The 25,318-nt window shown below is 37.0% G+C and overlaps 1 protein-coding gene across 11 annotated transcripts in view; it reads left to right on the top strand.

Annotated features, from left to right (window-relative positions):
• The window catches only part of ATM (ATM serine/threonine kinase), a 149,539-nt gene that overhangs the window by 3,513 nt on the left and 120,708 nt on the right, over positions 1-25,318 (top strand). For 10 of the 11 annotated variants that reach the window (XR_011467070.1, XM_070384262.1, XM_070384263.1 and 7 more), the window contains exons 3-10: positions 2,576-2,670; positions 7,263-7,358; positions 7,441-7,553; positions 10,036-10,181; positions 13,580-13,744; positions 21,098-21,263; positions 21,920-22,158; positions 23,737-23,900. Coding sequence is in view for 10 of the 11 variants with exons in the window: in XM_070384262.1 (XP_070240363.1) it covers positions 7,287-7,358; positions 7,441-7,553; positions 10,036-10,181; positions 13,580-13,744; positions 21,098-21,263; positions 21,920-22,158; positions 23,737-23,900 (1,065 nt within the window). In the remaining variant the exon portion in view is untranslated. The remainder of the gene's footprint in view (positions 1-2,575; positions 2,671-7,262; positions 7,359-7,440; positions 7,554-10,035; positions 10,182-13,579; positions 13,745-21,097; positions 21,264-21,919; positions 22,159-23,736; positions 23,901-25,318) is intronic. The other variant, XM_070384265.1, reaches the window with a different exon arrangement.

Here is a 25,318-nt window from a genome sequence, read left to right as displayed (position 1 = left end):
TTAACTTGCCATTGACAAAGAAACCTGGTCATTGCTGTGACATGTAACACTTTAACATGGTAGGTAACTAGAATTATAACTGACATTTTACCAGGACATATCAGATTTTCATGTATTCCACATAATTTTTAGGATATCTGCAGTAGAAGCATCAACCATACAATATAACCTGAGATGATTCATCATTCCTCCAACAGTACTTCTCATATAATTTAACATGTCAAATGAACCCAAGTAATTTAGTATCTCTTTTTGGAACATCTCACGGGCCCTCTGAAGCATCCTAAAGTTAGCTAAAAGTCAAATCATTTGGAAAGTTTTGTCAATAAATATCAAAAGGGTTTATAACAGTCAGATAGGCTCATATTGGTCACTGTGAAACAATAGTTATTCACTTAGCCAAAGTAGCAAAAAGGATTTCAAAGGCAAATATAAAACAGATCAATTAAGAGGTAAAGAAACTTAAATTTATTATTGGAAGTAGGACATACTTTCTGAAGAAAGTATGTCCTCTTAACAGAGAGAAAGGCCAAATTTAAGTTTTTGCACCAGCATTTAAATTCATTTAAAAGCAAATTAAATTTATTTTAAACTTAGTCCTAACCATGCACAAAACTTTTCTCAGGGTCCACTTTCCACAAAACTTCTTATCACTTTCTGTACCCATTACTTTGTTCTCCCATCCTGAAGCAACCACCTGTAAGTCAGACTTACTTCCTTTTCCCTTCATAAAATGCAATTTCATTCCTCATACCTTCTTTATTAAAAACATTCAGCCTACTTTGCTTAAGCAACCAAGAACTGACCTTTATATTAGCATTCTGTAGATTGGTGAGCATAATTTCTAAAAAAACCTTTGCTTTCTTATAGAAAATATCTCAGAGTAGCACCAAACATATTTATGAATAGTCCCAAATCTCTTTAGTTTCTCTGTAAAAGGAAGTTAGCATTCAGTGATGAATATTTCAGAATCTTATTTGGAAGTGACCTAGGTATTCAATAAACTTCTGTCACTTAGTTTAGCACAACTGTAGACATTCAGGTTACCAAAATCTGGAGAGATTATTTTAGACAGACATTTCTAAAGTATATTTATTCCTAATAGAGTTTATCTAAAAGCTCATATCATTTGCATATTATTTTTTAGAAGTTTCTTTACTCGAGATATTTTCCTCATTGACAAACATGTAACAGATATACAATATAACTATTTAACATGTTAAACCTAGGCACAATGAAAACATTATTCTTAATGTTAATGACTTGACATGTCTATATTAGATTAGCAAACAAACATTAATACTAGATACTTAATATTGAATATTTCCCAGCTCACGTGAACGTCAGATTCATTCAGTTAAGTTTCTCTTGTATTTAGAATTGTTTGATTTGTAAGCAATTACTTTTCTTTAGGCCAGTTAAATTAGAGCTCATTTATATCTTAACTTCAGTATTATCGAAAAATATACACACTGAGAAATACATAAGTCCAGATGGACAGATAGAGATCTCATAGTTTTCCAGTTGAGATTTAAAATGTCTCTTTGACACTTTTTTTTTCTTGGCTTGAAGTTCTAATTTGACCAAGGCTGAGGTCTCAGGCAAAGTAGGCTGTGTATTTCAAAGACCTGGCAAGGGTTAACATCAAGTTTTCCCTAGGCAGGCCTTTTTAACAAGCTAGTTGTTTTTAATTGCATATCCAAAAAGAACTGTTTTTGCAAGTTTCCAAGAAAAAAATTTCATTTTAACCAGTTTTCTCCAGGGTCTAAACAATATACAGCCATCCGTGTCAAAAAGTCATCTTTCCTTTCTGCAATGATAGTTTTATAACTAAAATATAGACCAAATAGTGCTCAAATTGACTCTCATGTCAGAGACAGACAGCTGATGAAAATATTGGATTGCCTGTCTGGGAGAAGTGGGGTCTTGTTTGATCAGAAGAATCTGAAGGAGTAAGGGAATTTGCAAGGGTAGGGAAGGAAGCTTGGTCCCTCCCCACCCTGAGAGACAGGAGTAGCTAGAAGGGAATTCTCTAGAATGTTCAGGAGAGTTTTTGATCCCTCAAGCTTTTGGATATAGGAGAAAGACCTGGACCAAAGGGAACCTCAGAATCCTTTCCTAGTCTCCAACAATAGATATCAAATGGGGATAGGAAAGGTCGAGTAGGGGTTGTCTAGGAAATCTGATGGAGAAGGAGGCAGAGGGGGATGGGATAGGGAGGCAACAGAAACACACATGTAGCATGAGTCCCTCAAATCCAGATTCTAAGGGCCATGAAGGACTGAACATAAGGAAACTCTGAGTCCTTTCCCTGATTTTGGCAAAAGAGATCAAGTTGAAGGATTCTGCTACAATCTAGTGTTTCATTCAGAGGATATTTTTTTTGTTCCCCCAGTTTGTATTGGGTCTAGGCCTTTTGCAGGGTCAAATTTTTCCAGTTCCAGAGAATGTAGCCAAGGAGTGAGTCTGAGACAGAGGCTCCCAGGACGTACCAGAACCCACTGTTAGCCTGCATGCCATAGAATGGGGGTACTGAGAGTCACCAGCTGACAGAAAGGCGTCTCTTTTGTTCCAGTGATCTCTCCGTGCGACTGATGGCACAAAATGGTTGACCGTCTCAACAGGTGCATCGGGCAGTGAGAGGTGACCCCTGAGAACGGTTCAGCTAAGGTACCGTGTGACCCAGGCAGAGAAAGAGATTCTCGGGAGCGACCATGGTTGACTCACCATTTGGCATTTCCCTGAAGTGTGGAGGGCACTCTTAGAATGGCTCAGAGGCAACACCTAGACTCCTGTAAATCAATCTGGACTAAAAAGGAAAGAAATGAAAGTGACAGGGAAGATAGGCTGAGGAATCCAGCTTACAATCCTATTGGGGAGGCGGTGGCCAGCGGACGATGGGCTTTATGTTTTGATTCAACCACTATGTGCCTAACATGAAGCATGGAAGTTGTCTTGCTAGGGGGTAGATGCCCTTGTGGTGTGATTCATTCCATGACTCCCTTATCCTCACATGGGTATCTTCATGTGGCAGACACCATAGTGGCTTTTAAGTGCCTGGCCTGTGCCCACACAACCTGGCCTGTGCCCACACAATGTTGGTTGGCCTAATCCTCAGAAAGGAGTCAAAAGGAGAGACCTTCACCCATCTAGGTGGCAGCTACTGGGATGCAGTGAGCAGTGGGAGCCTTCCAGACAGAAAGTAAAGTGCATGTAAAGGCAAATAGATGGGGAAACAATGGAAACAGTGACAGACTTTATTTTCTTGGGCTCCAGAATCACTACAGATGGTGACTACAGAGCCATGAAATTAAAAGATGCTTGCTCCTTGGACGAAAGGCTATGACCAACCTAGACAGTGTATTAAAAAGAGACATTACTTGGCTGACAAAGGTCTGTATAGTCAAAGCTATGGTTTTTCCAGTAATCATATATGGATGTGAGAGTTGGACTATAAAGAAGGCTGAGCACTGAAAAATTGATGCTTTTGAACTGTGGTGTTGGAGAAGACTCTTGAGAATCCCTTGCACTGCAAGGAGATCCAACCAGTCCATCCTAAAGGAAATCAACCCTGAATATTCATTGGAAGGACAGATGCTGAAGCTCCAATCCTTTGGCCATGTGATGCGAAGAGCTGATTCATTAGAAAAGACTATGATGCTGGGAAAGATTGAAGGCAGGAGGAGAAGGGGATGAAAGAGCACAAGATGGTTGGATGGCATTACCAACTCAATGGACATGAGTTTGAGCAAGCTCTGGGAGATGGTGAAGGACAGGGAAGGCTGTTGTGCTGCAGTCCCTGGGGTCGCAAAGAGTCGGACACAACTGAGCAACTGAACAACAACAAGGTTATGCAGCTTTTAAGTGGCAGGACCAGGATATGAATTAGTACAGTCTGACCACAGAGCCCACACTTTTACCATTAAGATGAGAATGGCATGCCAAGGGCAGAATTAGATCCAGGAAGATCAGTTATAAACATCATTGTCAAATTATGCAAAGGGATCAACTTGGTTGAGATCAGCAAAGGACAATGGATTTGCCAATTCAGAAGCTATTACTTAAGAAATATGTATCCATACCAGTTGCATGTTGGGACTGGAACCTAAATTGTTGTGGATTAATATATTAATTGAATTAAACTCTATCTAGTGATGCTCTTACTCTAGCTAACTACTCTAGTTCCTCTAGTTATCTTAAGTTCCTCCAACATTCTCTGCCTTTTCCATCTTAGGAACCTTTGGCTAGGCTAGTCTCCTTCTCTAAGATGTTGGTTCTCTTAACTCTTTCTGTGATTGGCATCAGTTCATACAGATCTTGGCTTTATTGTAAGCTCCTCTGATACATTTTCTTTGGTAGTTTATAAAAGGTAAATTTTACTTATTTTTTTGTTGTTTTTCGGTCATTAAGTCATGTCTGATTCTTTGCGACCTCATAAACTGCAGCACGCCAGGCTTCCCTGTCCTTCACTATCTCTGCTGCTGCTGCTGCTAAGTCGCTTCAGTCGTGTCCAACTCTGTGCGACCCCATAGACAGCAGCCCACTAGGCTCCTCTGTCCCTGGGATTCTCCAGGCAAGAACACTGGAGTGGGTTGCCATTTCCTTCTCCAGTGCAGGAAAGTGAAAAGTGAAAGGGAAGTCGCTCACTCGTGCCCAACTCTTAGTGACCCCATGGACTGTAGCCTACCAGGCTCCTCTGTCCATGGGATTTTCCAGGCAAGAGTACTGGAGTGGGGTGCCATTGCCTCACTATCTCTAGATTTGCTCAAACTCATGTCTGTTGAGTCTGTGGTGCCATCCAATTTATCTCATCCTTGTTGTCCCCTTCTCTTCTTGCCCTCATCCCACCATCAGGGTCTTTTTCAGTGAGCTGGATCTTTTCATCTGGTGGCCGTAAATAGTATTTGCTTCCTTTGAGGCATATGTCACAATTTGGAATTATGCATTGACTTATCAGTGTACTAGTTTATTGTTACTCTCCCCAACTAGTTATGACTCCATGAAGGTAGGATTTGTTCTTTAAGTTTCTACCCCTAGCTTAGTGCCTTGAACACAGTAGTTGCCAAGTAAATATTGTTGCTTGTATCAGTGAAGGAACATTTCCTATTTATATAGATAATACTGAACTATTTTGTTTTCTTGAAAATAATCAATCTTTGAGAGATGGATAGGGAGAAGCAAAGTCAACACAGCTTAAAAAAAACACTTTAGAGCTACCATGTCTTGAAAGTGTCACATGTTGAGTAAGCATGTATTTTTTTCATATTACAAATAACATATTAGCAATATAGGTACCTGCCTGTATGGTTCTTTGGATGTTGCTAAGGTGTTTTCATTGGTTCAGTTCAATTCAGTCGCTAAGTCGTGTCCGACTCTTTGCAACCACATGAATCGTAGCACGCCAGGCCTCCCTGTCCATCACCAACTCCCAGAGTTCACCCAAACTCATATACATCAAGTTGGTGATGCCATCCAACCATCTCATCCTCTGTCGTCCCCTTCTCCTCCTGCCCCCAATTCCTCCTAGCATCAGGGTCTTTTCCAGTGAGTCAACTCTTCACATGAGGTAATCAAAGTATTGGAGTTTCAGCCTCAGCATCAGTCCTTCCAATGAACACCCAGGACTGGTCTCCTTTAGGATGGACTGGTTGGATCTCCTTGCAGTCCAAGGGACTCTCAAGAGTCTTCTCCAACACCACAGTTCAAAAGCATCAATTCTTTGGCGCTCAGCTTTCTTCACAGTCCAACTCTCACATCCATACATGACCACTGGAAAAACCATTTCATTGGTTAGAATCCCAATTTTATTTTCATTATTGACTCAAAAGGGGTTAAACTAAGATTGAGCAAGAAGAGAGAGTTCTTGATAAAACTATAACAGAAAAATGAAAGCAACAGTTCTTGTCTTCAAGAAGTATACAGTCAAATGAAAATGGCTATCAAGTAATCAACAGCCTATATTATACAGCACAGTAAAGGAAGTTGTAAAAGAGGATGATATGGTTGGATGGTATCACCAATTCGATGGACATGAGTTTGAGCAAGCTCCGGGAGTTGGTGATGATCAGGGAGGCCTGGTGTGCTACAGTCTATGGGGTCGCAGAGTGTTGGACATGACTGAGACTGAGCTGAACTGAACTGAAAGGAGGTTGTAATAACTCATTTATTACTGTAACTGTAAAGGAGGGGTAAAGGAATCAAAACAACTGTTGAATATAAATGGAGAAGACAACTAGAGCTATCTGCCAATAGAGGTAGTTCTGAGTGTCTAAAGAGACAGTAGTAATTTTGTTCGAGAAATTTCTTCCTTTATAGGAAGTTTGGACATGGTCTCTCAATTCCTCCCAATTTTAAGATTCTGTGAGGTATTGCAGGGGGAGAAAAATATGCTTGATCTTGAAAGATTGAGTAGAACTTAAACGTGAAAAGATGGGGAAAGGACTCAGCCCTCCTTTTTTCCTCTTGAGATGTATATGTAGTGTAGGTATAATAGACAGACATAGGGACATTGCTTTTTTTGTTTATAAACATTTCTACTAATAATGAAGCTTCTTTGTAAAAAGGCTCAGAAATACTAAAACAGTGCTTTTCTTGAAAGATTATTTTTTAAGTTTATCAAAGAAAGGTTTGAGTGTATCAAAAAATCTGAAAGGAAGTCTACTGCAATGGCATTAAGGTATAGAGTAAGCTATAGTTGACCTTTGACATTTACAAAGCTGTCACTAGAGCATGTAATTTCCTTCATTTCCTTGTATAACAATAGTATCATTTCCCTCTATTTTTATGTATTAAATGAGAACCATAAATCCAGTTGAGATGTAAGTGCTAGCTCTGAGAACCTCTTAACATATCAATTCGAAAACACAATTTAAGGTTTTGGTTCAGGAAAATGGCAAGTCACTATCTATAAAAAAGGGTGCTTTTGAATAGTTCAGTCAATGTTAAATCCTCAAGTGCTCTTTTCCTTATTCTTTGCCTGACAGTTTTCTTTATTCATCTTTTATATTTTAATATAAATGTCATGTTTCTTAGAAGAGGTCTCAAAACAATAAAGTAAATTATACATTTCTTATTTTTATCCTATTGCAGCTTCAATACATTTGCATGTTAAGGCTTTGTTTTGATATATTCTAAGAAAATCATTAAATATGGAAATATTAAGAAAAATCATTATGCTTTGTAATATGCCTCTAGTTATAGTTAGATCTAACTATATAATACCACAATCAAATAATTTTACATATATATGTATTTTTTTACAGATACGTTTTCTGAAATTCTGAATCATGAGTCTAGCACTTAATGATCTGCTTATTTGCTGCCGTCAACTAGAACTTGATAAAGCTACAGAGCGAAGGGTAGTAAATTACTTAAATTTAATCTTTCTTTGAAATGAATGTGTGATTGGTAACTCATTATTTTGTTCTTTTTCATTTTCAGAGAGAGATTGAGAAATTTAAGCGCCTGATTCAGGATCCTGAAACTGTTCGACATTTAGATCACCATTCAGATTCCAAACAAGGGAAATATTTGAATTGGGATGCTGTTTTTAGGTATTCGATTCTAATTTTTTTTTTCTGTCTTACTTTTCTCTTTCCTTTTTATTTCTGTTGTGATATTTTTGTGTGTATAGAGGTCAACTTATCTTTGCTCCTTGTATATCGTTGTGCCTTGCATAGGAAATTGATGCTCGATATTTATCTGAAACATAATTTTTAAAGGATGTTCATATAAAAAAGTTAAGATTTTTGAATTATTTGTTCAATAAAATGTCTTTGACATATCTCACTCAAGATGAGAATTTCTTTCATATCACTTTTTTTATAAGACTTTATTTCAAATTATAGAATAAAATTAAGTTATATTAAGTCCTTTATAACTTTGACATCTTTAAATATTGCTCTAAGTAACTGCCATATATAAACATAATAAAAAAGTAAAAAGGAATTTTAGAAAAATTCCATATGATTTCAGTTAACAAACAAAACTCATGCTTTGGAAAGACACAATTCATTACTTGACTGGAGTGGCAAACAGAATTGATGCTTTTATATAAAGGCATAATTTTCAGTTATGAAATCCATTCATAACTAGAAATAGGTGGTAAGACTTGGGAAAGATAAAGTATTTTAAAGTAACGTAGAATACTGATAAACTTGAAAGAACATTTTCAGTCTAGTGAAATATGAGTATATATTCATTCTTGAGTGTTTAGAATAGATAATCTATTTTATTTTTTAGTTTTTATTTGACACTAGACATACCATTGAGGATTTCATTGTGGATAACATGAAAAATACACACTTCTTTTCCTGTGGTTCCTTACTTTATTTCAGATGCCACAAATAATTTTTGTTGTTTTTGTCACTTATTCCTGTCTCTTTTGTGACCCCATGGAGTCTAGCCCACCAGGCTCCTCTGTCCGTGGGATTTCCTAGGCAAGTATACTGGAGTGGGTTGCCATTTCCTCTGCAGGGGATCTTCCTGACCCAGGTTTTGAATCCACATCTCCTGCATTTGCAGGCAGATTCTTTTCTACTGAGTCCCCAGAAAAGCCTACTACAAATACCGTTATTATCTAAAGATGAATATTTTGCATTAGCGGATCATGTAGGCCATCTGTGTACCTAACACTTCTAGCTAATCATGAATATCTTATAGGCAGACTTCATTTAAATTAGGGCTAGAAACCTTACCAACTCTTTAGGAAGGAGGTTCCTATTTTGCTGAAAGTTTTACTTTTGTTTTAGGTTCAAAGGATTTGTTAACAAAAGAAATCACTTGTTACAAATCAATAAGTTCAACTTTTAATAGATGATTATTTAACTTAATTTCAGTTCAGTTTAGTAGCTCAGTTATGTCCGACTCTTTGCAACCCCATGAACCACAGCACACCAGGCCTCCCTGTCTATCACCAACTTCCAGAGTTTACCCAAACTCATGTCCATTGAATTGGTGATGCCATCTAACCATCTCATCCTCTGTTGTCCCCTTCTCTTCCTGCCCTCAATCTTTCCCAGCATAAGGGTCTTTTCAAATGAGTCAGCTCTTTGCATCAGGTGGCCAAAATATTGGAGTTTCACCTTCAACATCAGTCCTTCCAGTGAACACCCAGGACTGATTTCCTTTAGGATGGACTGGTTGGATCTCCTTGCAGTTATTAAAAGAACAGAAATAGAAACAATAGAGAAGAGTAACAGCACATACATCACCAAATTGGGCCAACCGACATTCAGACTTAAACAGTGCTGGGAAGTCCCTTGTTAACAGCAATCTGGAGTCCCAATTGGGAAAAGGTCCTGGGCTGTACATCCACCCCAAGGGTGAGACTTCAAGTTGCTATTTTAGGGGCTGTCATTTATAATCCCAGGCCACTAACTGATATCATCTTCAGTTTACATGCACAAATGAAGCTCTGATTTAGTTTTTACAATGTGGTTTCACCTTGTGAGTCATTAAGACGTTTTAGACCCTGGGGGACTGGCCAGGTCCTCAGGGGCTTAAGAGATTCCAAGATCCATTCCTTTCTTATCTCAAGTGCCCCCTGACTTGCTATGCTTGCAGGCAGGTGTGAAATCCAGGCAGTGTCCAGGCAGATCAGAAGCAGGTGACAGGCCTACTCGGTTGCTTCTGAATTTGGAGAAGACTTCCTCCATTTTAATTTCCCTAATAGTAGGTCATGTAATACACACACACACACACACACACATACATGTCATGCACTAAATAGCAGAAAGAGGTGAGAAAGAATTGAGAGCTCTTAATTGTATTGCAAGCTTTTGATGATAAATGAGAAAGCAAGCAGGAAAACAGTAGAAAATCATGGAAGTTAATAGATTAAGAACTTTGTAGACCAGACTTTAAATTGGTGTTGAGGGCTTGGCCTTGGAAATGTAATTGTTTTGGTTAGTGTACCTTGTTTGAAGAAGTGTGGTTTAAAAGCTCTTTATGATGGCATGAAGAACACTTTGAAACTATTAAAAAATAATGTTAGTATTTAACAAGTTTCTGGAATTCCATTTCATTTTTTTGAAGGTTTTTACAGAAATATATTCAGAAAGAAACAGAATATCTGAGAACAGCAAGACAAAATGTATCAGCCTCGACACAAGCCACTAGGCAGAAAAAGATGCAAGAAATCAGTAGCTTGGTCAAGGACTTCATCAAATGTGCAAATAAAAGTAAGTGCTGTTACTTAGCTTAATGGGTTATTGTTTCATGAGTTTGGTCTGAATATGGTGAGATAAAAGTTGAGTACTAACTCTGATTTCTAGTACATATAATGATTTTTAATATTATAGCTTCAAATATTTGGAGGAATTTATACAAGCATAGTGAAAAAGTGAAAGTGAAAGTCGCTCAGTCATGTCTAACTCTTTGCAACCCCATGGACTATACAATATTCTGCAGGCCAGAATACTGGAGTAGATAGCCCTTCCCTTCTCCAGGAGGTCTTCCCAACCCAGGGATTGAACCCACGACTCCCTCATTGCAGTGGATTCTTTACCAGCTGAGTCCCAGGGGAAGCCTGTTATATAAGCATAGAATGATAGAATCTCAGGGTTGAAAGAATTAAAAGATAGTATTTCTGGAGAAGGAAATGGCAACCCACTCCAGTATTCTTGCTGGGGAAATCCCATGGACAGAAGAGCCTGGCCATCTACAGTCCATGGGGTCATGAAGAGCTGGATATGACTGAGTGACTAAACAACATTTTTTTTGTTTTACTCTAAACATAATGTCATGGTTTTCAAAGGTGCTTTTGTAGCTGGAGGGATGGTTTGATGCCTTTCAAATCTGAACACTTAATGCACTTCTCAGCTCCTCCTGGATCCCCATACCTTTGTCATATGCAGGTGTCTAGGCTGCTGGCGGCCGCTGGGTCTGGAATGCAATCTCCATTGCCTCTGCTTCCGCTGGCAGACAGAATACATCCTCCTTTTTTTCTGTATCACCTGCAGTTTAGAAATGAGTTTCCAGAGGCTACTGAAACAGGACCTTAATTATGGACTTTACATGGCAGGAATCTACTCGTTAGAGCTTGGAAAAAAAAATTATTTCATCTACCCATTTTTCTTGAATCCCATCTATATATCCCTGGCACTTAGATAGTCTCAATGATTAAACATACCTTTGAGACTTTGTTTTCTATCTTTGAGTAGTTCTCATAGTAGGGAAAACTTGTCTGTTTGTTACTGCTTCTATTTTCTGAGATAATACAGAAAAATACTAATCTTTTTAATATGATGTCCTTTGAGATAATTGAAGTTAGACATGATATATCCTGGGTCCTCTTCTATAAGCTAAACAACCTACTTCCTTTAGCTCAGTATGGCCTACTTTTGTGTCACTTTTGTAAATATTCTTCAGTTTTATTCTCTCTCTTAAAATGTGTGGGACTCAGTCTTATAGGCATATTCTGATTGGTATGGAGTGGAACAGGGCTTGGATATCTTTTATTCTATACTTTAACTAATTCATTCTAAGATCAATTAGCTTTCTTGGCAGTCAGAACCCATACTCAACCAGCACCGTGCTTATTATAAATAAATAAAAAACAAAAGACAAGTTCTTTCTTGCTCCTGATGAGCCGCATAGCTCCCATTTTATACTTACACGGTTGATGTTTTGAAAAGCTAATATTTTTGAACCAGGATGCAGAAATTGCTTTCTATAAGGAAATGGTTGTCATACAGTGCTGAAAAGCTAGAAGCAGAAATATTTGTTTAGGAACTTGGACTCAAATTGTTTACTCTTCAGAAAGTGGCTTTGTGATGCCAAGTTTAGTTTAAGAATCAGAAAAGCCGAATATGGGTAAACGTTATTAAGTAGAAGGATATAGAATTGTTAGTAATTGATACTTCAGAACGATAGGATGCAAGTTTAGTCTAAAGACAATGGCTTTAGCAAAAATTTAGTTTTCTGTCTCCTCTGAGATGCCATTTCATGTGAATAGCTCCAAGTCCTGAGAAGAGACTCCAGCCATAGACAAAAGAAAACCACACTGAAATGTTTTTGCACCTGCTTTTGCTCTGTATCTATTAAAATCTGTGTTCTTGGCTACTACTGCTGGGCTCTTAATAGATCTTAATATGGTCTTACAGAGTTTATGATTGAATGAAAGATACTTGTAGCTCATTCGTAGCCCATCAGAAAAGTATGCAGCTTAGAATTTTGCTTTAAAGTGAAAAAAACCCTTCTATTGCAAAATTAGCAATGGGGATCACATTTTAAAGTATATTTTTATTTAAGACTTTTTTCTTTGGAGTTTTACTTTGTAACTTAAACATTGTTAATTTCAGAGCAAGACCAGGCTGCTACTATCATGTTATCTCACTTCTTAAATTTTTTTTCAAACAGTTTGAGGGTTAATGGGAATTTAACACATGTCTAAATCTTGCCAGACTTGCTTAACATCTAAGGTTTGATGAAAGAAACAGAGATGAGAAAAAAAGAGGTATCTGGAAAGGAACCAGTAAGCAAATATTGTTCAACTATGACAGAAGTTATAGTTAAGAAAATATTACAAATACTATAAGAGAGAAATGCACAGGTTGTTACAGCAGAGGATATTGTGATTGTACATTTCATCATTAGCCAGATTTCTAAAATTATAATGCAAGTCATTAGTAAAAGTAATATTTTAGGCAAAAGGCCAAGGAGCAATGATTTTTTTAGTTGTATCAGTGTATTTTTATTTATCATACTTCTATACTGAATACAACTAGTCTTATCACAAAAAACTCTAAACTAGTATATATTCCGATGTACATAATGACTTGCTCATAGCTTACAGCAAAATATATATATGCAATTTTAAGGTTGTTAGTAGTGAAATATGAAAAATTTCAACTGTGACACCAGCATGATTTACTGTAACAAAAGTAACTAAGTAATTTTTAAATGTATGTTGTTACCTTTAAGAATATATCCATTTTATATATATATGTATATATATATATATATATATAATGTATTTATGTGTATATATATATATACATATATATATATAAAACTTTCAGGACCTCTAATAAACAAAACTAAAAATTATAGCCTTATATATTAGTATGCAATAAATGCTATTATAGGACTTGAAAATAATTTTCTTTTCAAAGTAAATAATAGTCTCCTTAATATCTTATTCTAATATATTCATATTTTTATTAAAAACACCGAGAAACTTTGAATCATTTTAGGTCTAATGTCAGAAATTGTGAATTATTAAGGATAGAGTGAATGATTGTTTTTGTTATATAATCCTGCAGATTTGTCAGCAGATTGGTAAAGGGACCAGATATAAATGTTTTTGACTTTTGCAGGCTATATAGTCCCTGTCTCAACTACTCAGCTTTGCCATTTTAGCATGAAAGTAGCCATAAACAATATGTAAGTTAATAGATATGTCTGTGGTCTAATAAAATTTTGTTTTCAAAAACAGATGATTGGCTGAATTTTGCCCGAAGGGCCGTAATTTTCTGATCACTCTTTTATGAGAAAGAGGTTCATACAGTTGCTGTTTCAAGCATCCTTAACATATTTTTCTTGAGATTAATGTTTCTGCTTGTTTATTTTTAAATAGGAGCACCCAGGCTGAAATGTCAAGAACTGTTGAATTATATCATGGATACAGTGAAAGATTCATCCAGTGGTGCTATTTATGGAGCTGATTGTAGCAATATATTGCTGAAGGACATTCTTTCAGTGAGGAAATACTGGTGTGAAATATCTCAGCAACAGTGGCTGGGTATGTTTTGAAGTTTATTGCTTGTGATTTTTTCCTTGTGAAATGAAATTTTGCCAAAAGAGCATTGAGAGACTATATATATCTCCCAAATGACCTCACAGTTTAACAGTACCTTGGTAAAATTAAATGGTTATAGATTTTAACAGTTTTTATGTATTATTTACTTCCTAAATTATTATCACTAATAATGTATTTGGTGCCTGCTATCAGAACTTAAATTGCAGAATTGAAAGATGCCATATCTCTCCTCAAAGGCTTGGCAGTCCAATGACAGAAAAAAACAAAGTAAACCAAAAGTTAGAAGGAAGTGAGTTCACAGATCAGTAACACCTAAACTCAACAATGATTCATAGAGTAGAAAGAAGAAAACAGAGAGAGGTGTCATAAAAGGGAAAGCAAGAGAGTTTCAAGTTGGAAGAGGTGTGTTTCAAGTGTTGTAGAGGTAGTAAGACACAGAAGTATCAATTGGATTAGGAAGTTAGCAGGTTACTGGTAAGGTGCTGTGCTGTGCTTAGTCACTCGGTTGTGTCCGACTCTTTGCGACCCCATGGACTGTAGCCCTCCAGGCTCCTCTGTCCATGGGGATTCTCCAGGCAAGAACACTGGAGTGGGTTTCCATGCCCTCCTCCAGAGGATCTTCCCAACTGAGGGATTGAACCCAGGTCTCCTGCATTGCAGGTGGATTCTTTATCAAAAACTACTATAATAGAATATATAGGAGTCAATGACTTAGAAGGTAAGTAGAGTGGGATGGATGCCAGCGAGGAATTGTTTAGTTTCTAGGTGAGAAGTACTAAGTGACCACAAAGGAAATTTGGTCAGAGACTGAAATTTTTGAGTTTATTGATTTCAGAGGTAGAGTATTTCTGGCTCTGGGTGGGCTTAGTGGGTGGGAATGGTATTTGGCTTTAACGAGGTGACTTTAAGCCAGCTGTCAAAGTCTTCTAATATAGCTGCCTCTGAAAATTTAGAAACTCAGTATTTTTCATTGAGAAGTATTCAAGATAAGTTGTGATAATTTAATAGACATTTATCTATATTTTGTTACTGTCAGTTTATCATTTCAAGATAAGATGTTTGTGGACTGTAAAACCATGACCTAATCGGTGCCCTGAGCTGTATTCTACTGTTCCTACATGAATAAAGGTTTTCTCAGCTATTGGTTAATTTCTTGTCTATCTGGGGCCTTTGCTGTTTTTCTGAACACAAAGGAAGTTGTGTCTCAAACAGGGCCTCAGAAAGCCTAGAAGCAGCCTTTGGAGAATAGGCCAGTGATGTCTAGGATACTCCAACACATCTGTCACCAAAATAGTTCAGCCTAAATATTTAGGATTTTGTACATTTTAATTATTACTTGTAACAATGGGTCTCTCTGAAAAATAGACAGTCATTCCTCTAGTCTCTGTATAATGATTCCATCATCTGGCACGTTCTCTGAAATTCTCTGTATTTTTAAGGAAACTACCTCCACTTACAATAATCAGTCTTTTTGTTGAATTTTTCTAGTTAGTTACCTTCTCTGAAATTTACTTCTCTAATTGGACTTCCCTGGTGGCTTGGTAAAGCGTCTGCCTACAATGCAGGAGATCCGGGTTCAATCCCTGGGTCTGGAAGATCTCCTGGAGAAGGAAATGGCAACCCACTCCAGTATTCTTGCCTGAAAAATCCTATGGATGGAAGAATCTGGTAGGCTACAGTTAGTGGGGTCGCAAAGAGTTGGACACAACTGAGTGACTTCACTCAATGAAACTCTGCTCAAGAGGTGTTTACATTCAAAATGTGTTTGGTAGAGGTGGCTATTGAAACCATTGTTATGGATGAAATTGTCTAGGTAGAGAGCTTAATATGAGATGAGAAGATGGCCTAAGACTAAACCAACATTTCTCTATATATTTTGGAATCAGCATGTTAACTTCTACAAAAAGTTCTGCAGCAGTTTTATTTGGATTGTTTTGACCCTGTTGAACAATTTAGGAGAGACAGACATCTAAACAACATAGACTCTTCCAGTCCATGAGCATGATATATCTCTCCATTTATTTAGGTCATTTTTGATTTATCAGCATATGCAGAATTTGTATAGTTTTGTTAGATTTATACTGCTGTAGTTGGTAAAGTTTACTGTCTTTTAAAAACATTTTCTTTTCCATATTGTTCAGAAATACCATATTGATCGGGAACCTTGCTAAAATCACTCACTTATTAGGTCTAACACCTCTTTTGTTCATTCTGGGGAATTTTCTGTTTAGACAGTCATGTCATCTGCAAGTAATAGAGAGTTTTACTGAGCCATGTGGCCTGATTTCTTTTTTCACCTTATATTGGCTAAGACCTCAGTATAAGTATTTTTTAATGATAAGATATGCATAACATAAAATTTACTGTTTTAACCATTTTAATGTATACAAATCAGTGGTATTAAGAATATTCATTGTTGAGCAACCATCACCACTCATTTCTAGAATTTTTTTCTTCTTCCTAAACTGAAACTCAGAGAAGGCAATGGCAACCCATTCCAGTACTCTTGCCTGGAAAATCCCATGGACGGAGGGGCCTGGTTGGCTGCAGTCCATGGGGTCGCTAGGAGTTGGACACGACTGAGCGACTTCACTTTGTTTTTTCACTTTCATGCATTGGAGAAGGAAATGGCAACCCACTCCAGTGTTCTTGCCTGGAGAATCCCAGGGGCAGGGGAGCCTGGCGGGCTTCCGTCTATGGGGTTGCACAGAGTCCGACACGACTGAAGCGACTTAGCAGAAGCAGACTGAAACTGTATCCACTAAATAAGAACCTGCCCTACTTCCTCCTCCAGCTCTTGGCAACTATTCTGCTTTCTGTCTCTGAATTTGACTATTCTAGCTACCTCCTATAAATGAAATTCTACAATATTTGTCCTTTTCTGAATGACTTATTTCACTTAACATAACGTTCACATGTTGTAGCATTCATCAGAGTTTTCTTCCTTTTAAAGTCTTAATGATATTCCATTGTTTATATATACTACATTTTCTTTACCCATTCATCTGTCATTGGACACTTGGGTTGTTTGTATGTTAGGCTTCTGTGAATAATGCTATTATAAACATGGGTGTACAAATAGCTCTTTGAGTCCTTGCTTTCAGTTCTTTTGGGTATATATTCAGAAGTGAAATTGCTGCATCATGTGGTGATTCTATGTTTAATTTTTTAACTACTCACCATACTGTTTTCCACAAGGGCTACACCATTTTATATATTCACCAGCAATGGACAAGTGTTCCAATTTCTCCACACCCTCACCAGCACTTCATTTTCTTTCTTTTTTTTGATAATAGCATTCCTAATGTAAGGTAAATATATGGGAAGTGGTATCTCATTGTAATTTTGGTTTACATTTCTTTAATGACTAGTGATGTCAAACTTTTCATATGCTTATTTGGCCATTTGTATATCATCTCTAGACAAAAGTCTATTCAAATATTTTGCCCAGTCTTTATAAGGTTGGCTGTTGTTGGATTGTAGGAGTTCTTTATATACTTTGAATATTAATCCCTTATCGGATATATGGTTTGGAAATATTTTCTCCCATTCTGTTGCAGGAAGGGGGACCCCTTCCAGGGCCCAAAAGTGGGCTCTTATCTTAACACTTGGAAATGAACTGTCCAAGGAGACACATGTGCTGAAAAAGCAAGATATTTAATTGGGAAGATGTGCCCAGGCAGAAAGCAGCAGGGTAAGGGAACCCAGGAGAACTGCTCTGCCACGTGGCTCACAGTCTTGGGGTTTATGGTGATGAGGTTAGTTTCTGGGTTGTCTTTGGCCAGTCATTCTGACTCAGAGTCCTTCCTGGTGGCACAAGCATTGCTCATCCAAGATGGATGTCAGCAAGAAGGATTCTGGGAGGTGGTTCGACACATGGTGTCACCTTTTGACCTTTCCTGAACTCTTGCAGTTCAGTTCAGTCGTTCAGTCATGTCCAACTCTTTGCGACCCCATGAACTGCAGCACACCAGGCTTTCCTGTCCATCACCAGCTCTTGGAGCTTGCTCAAACTCATGTCCATCGAGTCGGTGATGCCATCCAACCATCTTATCCTCTGTCGTCCCCTTCTCCAACGGACTCTTCCAGTTGGTGGTGGCTTAATAGCTCTGTGTTCCTTACCAGGACCTCCTTCATAAAACAACTCATGCAAATGGTTGCTATGGTGTCTGGCCAGGGTGGGTGGTTTCAGTCAGTGTGCTTCCCCTAACAATTCCTTGTTGTTTAGTTACTAAGTCACGTCTAACTCTTTGCAACCCTAAGAACTGCAGCATACCAGGCTTCTCTGGCCTTCACTCCTGGAGTGAAGTTTGTTCAAACTCATGTCTGTTGACTCAGTGATGCCATCCAACCATCTCATCCTCTGTCGTCCCCTTCTCCTCCTGTCTTCAGTCCTTCCCAATATCAGGGTCTTTTCCGATGAGTCAGTTCTTCACATCAGGTGGCAGGCTGTTGGAGCTTCAGCTTCAGCATCAGTCTTTAAATGAATATTCAGGTTTGATTTCCTTTAGGATTGACTGATTTGACCTTCTTGCTGAAGAAGGGACGCTCAAGAGGCTTCTCCATCACCACAACTCGAAAGCATTAATTTTTCGGCCCTCAGCCTTTGTTATCGTCCACCTTTCATATCTGTACATGACCACTGGAAAAACCATAGCTTAGACTATACAGACTTTTGTGGATTGCCTTTAATTCTGATGATAGTGTCCTCTGATGCACGAAAGGTTTTGATTTGATGAATACAGTTTATCTATTTTTTCTTTCGTTGCCTGTGCTTTGGGGGTCATTTCCAAGAAATCACTTCCAAATCCAATGTCATGAAACTTTCCCCCTCTATTTTCTTCCAAGAGTTTTAATAGTTTTTCCTCCAATATGATTTTGATTAGGAGTGGTGAGAACAGACATCCTTTCTTGTCCTGTTCCTGGTTTTAGGTGGAAAAATTCAGTGTTTGCTCATTAGCATGTTAGCTATTAATACAGGCTGAGGACATTCCCTTCTATTCTGGTTGCTCATGGTTTTTTATCATGAGTGGTTATTGAATTAGGTTAAATTTTTTCCTGCATATATTGAGATAATCATAGAACTTTTTGTCTTAGTTTATTGATAATAGTGAGTTATGTTGATTAATTTTTCATAGGTTGACTCAACCTTATGTTCCTGCTATATACCCTACTAGGGCATGATGTATTATCTATTTTATATATTGAATTTGAAGGTCATGGTTGTTGTAAGGTTTTTAACTATGAACTCAGTTTCTTTAATAGATGTAAGATTTAGGTTATGCAATATAGATGCAATATATTTAGGTTATATATTTCAGTGATATTTGATTATTTGTTTCTTTAAGAATTTGTCCATTTCATATAAGCTGTTGAAAGTATGAGTGTAAAGTTCTTAAATAGTGTCTTACTATCCTTCTAAAATGCTTAGGCTCTGTTGTGATATTGCCTCTTTGATTACGGATTCTGATCTTACATTTTTAGTTCCTTCTGTTTGTTTTGGGTTTCATTCTCTAGTTTCTTAAATGTAGATCATTAATTTAAGAGCTTTTTTCCCAGTACATGCATTTAATATAATATATTTTTCTCTAAACACTACTTTAGTCACATCTCACAAATGTTGACAATGTTGAGAGAGCAATTTATAGCATTAAATGACTACATTAGAAAAGAAGAAATATATCAAGTATATATATGTAAGTATATCAATATATACCTTAAATTCCAAGTATATCAATATATACCTTAGATTCCATCTCAAGAACTAGAAAAAGAAAAATCCAAAGACTTCAAGCAGAATAACAGAAATCAATGAACACAGAAAACAATAAAGAAAAATTATAGAAACAAAAAGGTGACTCTTGGACTTCCCTGGTGGCTCAGTGGTAAAGAATCAACCTGCCAGTGCAGGAGACATGGGTTCAATCTCTGAGCTGGGAGGATCCCACATGCCACACAGCAGCTAAGCGCATGCACCACGACTGCTGAGTGGGTGCTCTAGAGCCTGGGAGCTGCAACTCCTGAAACCCACACACCCTAGGGCCTGTGCTTTGCATTAAGAGAAGCTACTTCAGTGGGAAGCCCGCTCGCTGGAATAAGAGAGTGTCCACTGCTCGTATCAGTGAAGACGCAGCACGGCCAAAAATAAATTTTTTAAAAAAATAAAGATATTCTGGTTACTCATGGGCTACTCTATTCATTCTGGCTACTCTGAATACCCATCATTGCTGTGAGAAATTGTCCTTTTTCTCTGATTAGGAATCTCATGTCTTCTGTCAGTATCCATAAAACTGGTATTCTAATTTTTTTTTTACATTTATCTGACTGCTGCTGCTGCTGCTGCTAAGTCGCTTCAGTCGTGTCCAACTCTGCGCAACCCCATAGACTGCACCAGGTCTTAATTGTGGCACATGGGATCTTCTGTCTTCATTGCGACATGTAGGATCTTTTAGTTGTGACATGTGGGATCTTTTTAGTTGGAGCACGTAGTATCTTTTTAGTTGTTGCATATGGGATCTAGTTCCCTGACCAGGGATCGAACCTGGGCCCCTGCATTTGGAGTGTGGCGTCTTAGCCACTGGACCACTGGGAAGTCCCCTGGTATTTTAATTTGTTAGATTGCAAATAGCGTAAAGTCTCAGTCTTTTCACACTTCCTGACACACTATATACACATTATTAGGCAACTAGCATAGAACAATATAAAACTATGGAGAACACACTGTCTCAAGTGCTTTCTTGGGCCTAGCCAAAGGAATTTAGGAATAGAGAAATTAAGTCTGAGGTCTGGCTCTTAAACTGGTGTTCACATACTTTGCTGCCTATAGTTGTTCCTGTCTTTTTTTTTTTTAATGATTTTTATTTCTTTATTTTTGGTTGTGCTGGGTCCTTGTCTCTGGGGGACTTTTCTCTAGTTGTGGTGAGCAGAACTACTTTTTAGTTGCTGTGCCTGGGCTTCTCTTCATGGTGGCTCCTCTTGCTGCAGAGCACAGGTTCTAGGCATGTGGGCCTCAGTAGTTGTGGCACATAGGCTTAGCTGCTCTGCAGCACGTGGGATCTTCCTGGTCCAGGGATCAAACCTGTGTCTCCTGCACTGGCAGGCAGAGTCTTTACCACTGAACCACCAGGGAAGCCCTGTTCCTGTATTGAAGACAGTTTAATTTATAAAGTTAAATGTTGATGGGATTCTTTAACTGTATTAAATATAAATTAGTATAATTTTTAATGTTTTGTTTATGGGATTACCGAAATTTGAATTGTGGCATTTAATTAAATGTTTTGATAGTTTTCTTTTTAAAAACATAACTAATACTTTTTTTTTTTTTTTTTTTTTAAGAATTGTTCTCTGTGTACTGCAGTCTATATCTTAAACCTTCACAAGACATTAATAGAGTTTTGGTGGCAAGAATAATTCAAGTTGTGACCAAAGGATGCTGTTCACAGACCGATGGATTAAATCCCAAATTTTTGGATTTTTTTTCTAAGGCTATTCACCAGGCACGGTAATCTGATCTATTTTTGTTTTGTATTGGAAATCCATCTGATCCTTTTTACAAGACTGTGTTTTATATTCAGTGACTACAGTTTTTTACCAATCTTAAGAAAGCGTTGGACCTGTTATAGTAGAACTAGTGGATTCCCTAAGAAAGTGTTAGGTCCAGTACTTCCTGAATATTTAGTATGCAGAACGTGAAATAATGTTCTTGAGTGGGGAGATGTCTTGCTTTTTTAATAACAGGGAAAGCTTTATGGCCTCTAAGTATTTTTATTTTCCCCATTTTCGAGGATAAGTATAATGCGCTAAGAATAAAATGAATTGGGGATGTGTTTTGGAAATATCAACATCTTATTGTGCTGCATTACCCAATTTATAATGTGAACTATTTTGTAAGTGGTAGGTATTATGGATTAGTTTATTTTTAGACAGTGCTTTAGCAGTAGGGAGAGAGAACAGATCTCTTAGTGCCAATTAAGAACTGTTTTTTGCTGTTGCTATGCAATACTGCTATGATTTTATTTTATTTTATTTTTTCCTGAACAAGTCTGAAAGTAAGATTATTTGGATGTCAAATTTTTTCTTTCAGTGTGCAACTTCATAACTGTCTTCAGTTTGTGCATTTTCCCCTGTTGTATTAAGTCTTTTTATTTTATGTTACAGCCAAGAAAAGAGCCCTGCAGGTCTAAATCATATCTTAGCAGCATTTATTATCTTTCTCAAGACTTTGTCTGTTAACTTTCGAATTCGAGTATGTGAATTAGGAGATGAAATTCTTCCTACCTTACTTTATATTTGGACTCAACAGAGACTTAATAATTCCTTAAAAGAAGTAATTATTGAATTATTTCAGCTACAAATTTATATTCATCATCCAAAGGGAGCCAAAACTCAAGATAAAGGTATAAAGAAAGTTTTTTCCTATTTTGAATTTGTTTTTTCATTGATATACAAAGGGTTAAGTATGAAATCTGTATGATCAGGAGGTTATGACCTTCCTCTGGATTGTTATGCATGGTAATATACTTAGTCATGAGGATATCTTTCACTTTCTTAGAAAAAAATTGAAACTGTGGTAGCAAATCATATCATGCATTGCCATTTGTTTAGTACAGTTCTGCATTTTATGAGGAGTACAAAGATGAGACACTGTTTCCTCTAGGAGGTGATTATGTAGTAATAATTAGGCGCTAAGAGGTGTGACACAGAGAAGGCAAGATCTTGTTTATCTACATATGTATTGCTTTTATTAGAAAAATAAAATAGATAAATATGGACTGAACCAGCTAGATGTCAGTTCCCAATGAAGATAAATACATATTGCCTCAAACCTCATAGTTATTCCAGGCTTCTGTTTGCTAGGAAAACTGAAAATAAATGACTTATCCTCCCTTCATTCCTTTAGGTTAATCTTTCACCAAGAGAGTATTGCTTGGATGGTGTAGTTCCATTCAGTAGACAAGAATTTTAGTGGGTAGAACCAGACTTGAATGAGTTCGCTCATGATTAGGCTATGTTTTGACTCTTGCTGATACTAGCTTTTAAGTCAGTTCATCGTGGTTAGTATAATGACCTTACTTTATCACAATCAGCTGTGTGTGTTTTGTGCGGTCTTCTAGTATACATAGTTAGATGTATTTATAGCCCATGAAATGACTATAGGTCAAAGAATAGTGACTTTTCTCAGTTTTTCATCTTTCATATAGCTCTTACCAGAATGAAAATTAGGCTTATTAGGGCATGGTGTGATATGTTTAGGGTTTTAGTTAAATGCATGTTTAGGATGAATTGAAAATCGGCAGATGATAAGGCTGTCAGAAATGCTAATACAGTTTTAGGCTACATTAATAGATTATATTAAGTTCTTAAATAGATTAAATTAAATTCATTAATAGGTTTTAAATAGGTTATTTGTTTGTGGAAAGTAATAGCCCCACTGTTTGTTCCTCATACTTATTAGATCAGAATTGTGAGTATTCTGGTATGCTCATGAGATTTTGTAGAATAAGCATTTTTAAGAGACATAAGTTGACTGGAGTAAGTCTAGGGAAAGAGGAGAGATGACGATATGGTGTCTGGATAACATGTTATTTGTACACTTGTTGAAGAAATTGGTAATGTTTTTCTGTTAAACAAAGGCCTGCAGAGAAGCTGGTTCTCATAAAAGAGGGGATGTACTAATTGTATTGTTTTTTTAAATTCTTCCATATTCTTATCAAACTTTATCTAGCCAATTTAATCAAAATCTCAATCAAACTTTTATTTCTTCTCTCTTCAAAGCATATACAGTTAACTGAGTGTGAGGTGGACATCATTAGGAAGTAGAGCTTGTCAAGGATATAGTCAGAGGAGCCATTAGTAGTAAATAGACTGCACCAGATGTCTTCTAATGTTTCTACCTGAAAATGGTTTTGTGGAAGTTGGCACTACAAATGGATTGTATATATAGATTATATTTTAATTATTTTTTAATATTACAGGTGCTTATGAATCAAGAAAGTGGAGAAGTATTTTACACAACCTGTATGATTTGTTAGTTAATGAAATAAGTAATATAGGAAGCAGAGGGAAATACACTTCAGGATCTCGTAATATTGCTGTTAAGGAAAACTTGATTGAATTGATGGCAGATATTTGTCACCAGGTATAGTAGATCTTGTCACATTTTGAAATTTTCCATTCATTTTCCTTTTTATTAGGCCTGTAAAAAGCTTATAAAATTACTCTGTACGTGTTGATTCCTTTCAAAGCACCATAAATATTTAGAATTGCTCTTCTAACTTACAAGATAACTATCTTACAAATATAAACTTAGTAAAAACTGATGATGAACTTTTCCATTCTTAAAAAAGTTATCTATAGGAAATAAGGTTATCCTAACCCTATATGTTTCTTTTTTTCCCTACTGATTTAAAAATTATATGGCATAAAATTCATTATTTTAAATAGTATATATAATTCAGTGGTTTTTAGCATTTTCACTGTGTTGTGCAGCCATCACCACTAATTCCAGAGCCTTTCCATCACTGCCAAAATAAACTTTGTGCCTATTAGCAGTCAGTTTCAATTCCCTGCTTCTTCCAGTTCCTAGCAGCCAGCCACTAATCTACTTTCTGCCTCTGTCGATTTGCCTGTTTTGGTCATTTCGTATAAATGGAATCATATAATGTGCAGTCTTTTGTGTCTGGCTTCTTTCACTAAGCATAATATATTCAAGGTTCTTCTATGTTGTACCATGAATCAGTATCTCATTCTTTATGACTGAATAATATTCAGTTGTAAGGATATATTACATTTTGTTTACCAGCTCATCAGGTGATGGCTTAGTGTTTGTTTTTTTTCTCTGTAGAAGAATTTTAAAAAATTTTTTATTTTCAATGCAATTTTTAAAGGTTATATTCCATTTAAAGTTACTACACAATATTAGCGGTATTTCCTGTGTTGTATAATATGTCCTTACAAACTCCCACTCAGTAGTTTGTACACCTCTTCCCTGGTGGCTCAGAAGGTAAAGAATCTTCCCACAATGCAGGAAACGTGGGTTCAGTCCCTGAGTTGGGAAGATCCCCTGGAGAAGGGAATGGCTGCCCACTGCAGTATTCTTGCCTGGAGAATTCTATGGACAGAGGAGCCTGGTGGGCTACAGTCCATGAGGTTACAAAGAGTTGGACACGACTGAGTAACTAAGACACCCTACTTGTAACCACTAGTTTGTTCTCTGTATCTGTGCATCTGCAGCTTTTTTATTATATTCATTAGTTTGTTGTGTCTTTAGAGTCCACATGTACTTGATATCATACAATATTGTCTTTCTCTGACTTGTTTCATTTAAATGCCTTCCAAGTCTATCTGTGTTGCTGCAAATGGCAGACCTTTCTTTTTTAATGACTGAGTAGTATTCTTTTGTGTGTGTGGGTGTGTATCCATTCATTTCTTGATGGACACTGAAGTTGCTTGCATATCTTTCAGTTGTAAGTAATGCTGCTGTAAACGTTGGTTGCATATATGTTTTCAAATTAGTACTTTTGTTTTTTACAGCTACATACCCAGGAGAATTTTACT

Source organism: Bos mutus, chromosome 15 (assembly GCF_027580195.1).
Source record: "Bos mutus isolate GX-2022 chromosome 15, NWIPB_WYAK_1.1, whole genome shotgun sequence".
In the NCBI taxonomy this organism is placed as follows: Eukaryota; Metazoa; Chordata; class Mammalia; order Artiodactyla; family Bovidae; genus Bos; species Bos mutus.
The sequence above is the reverse complement of the archived record's forward strand: the minus strand, read 5'-3'. Positions and strand labels throughout refer to the sequence as shown.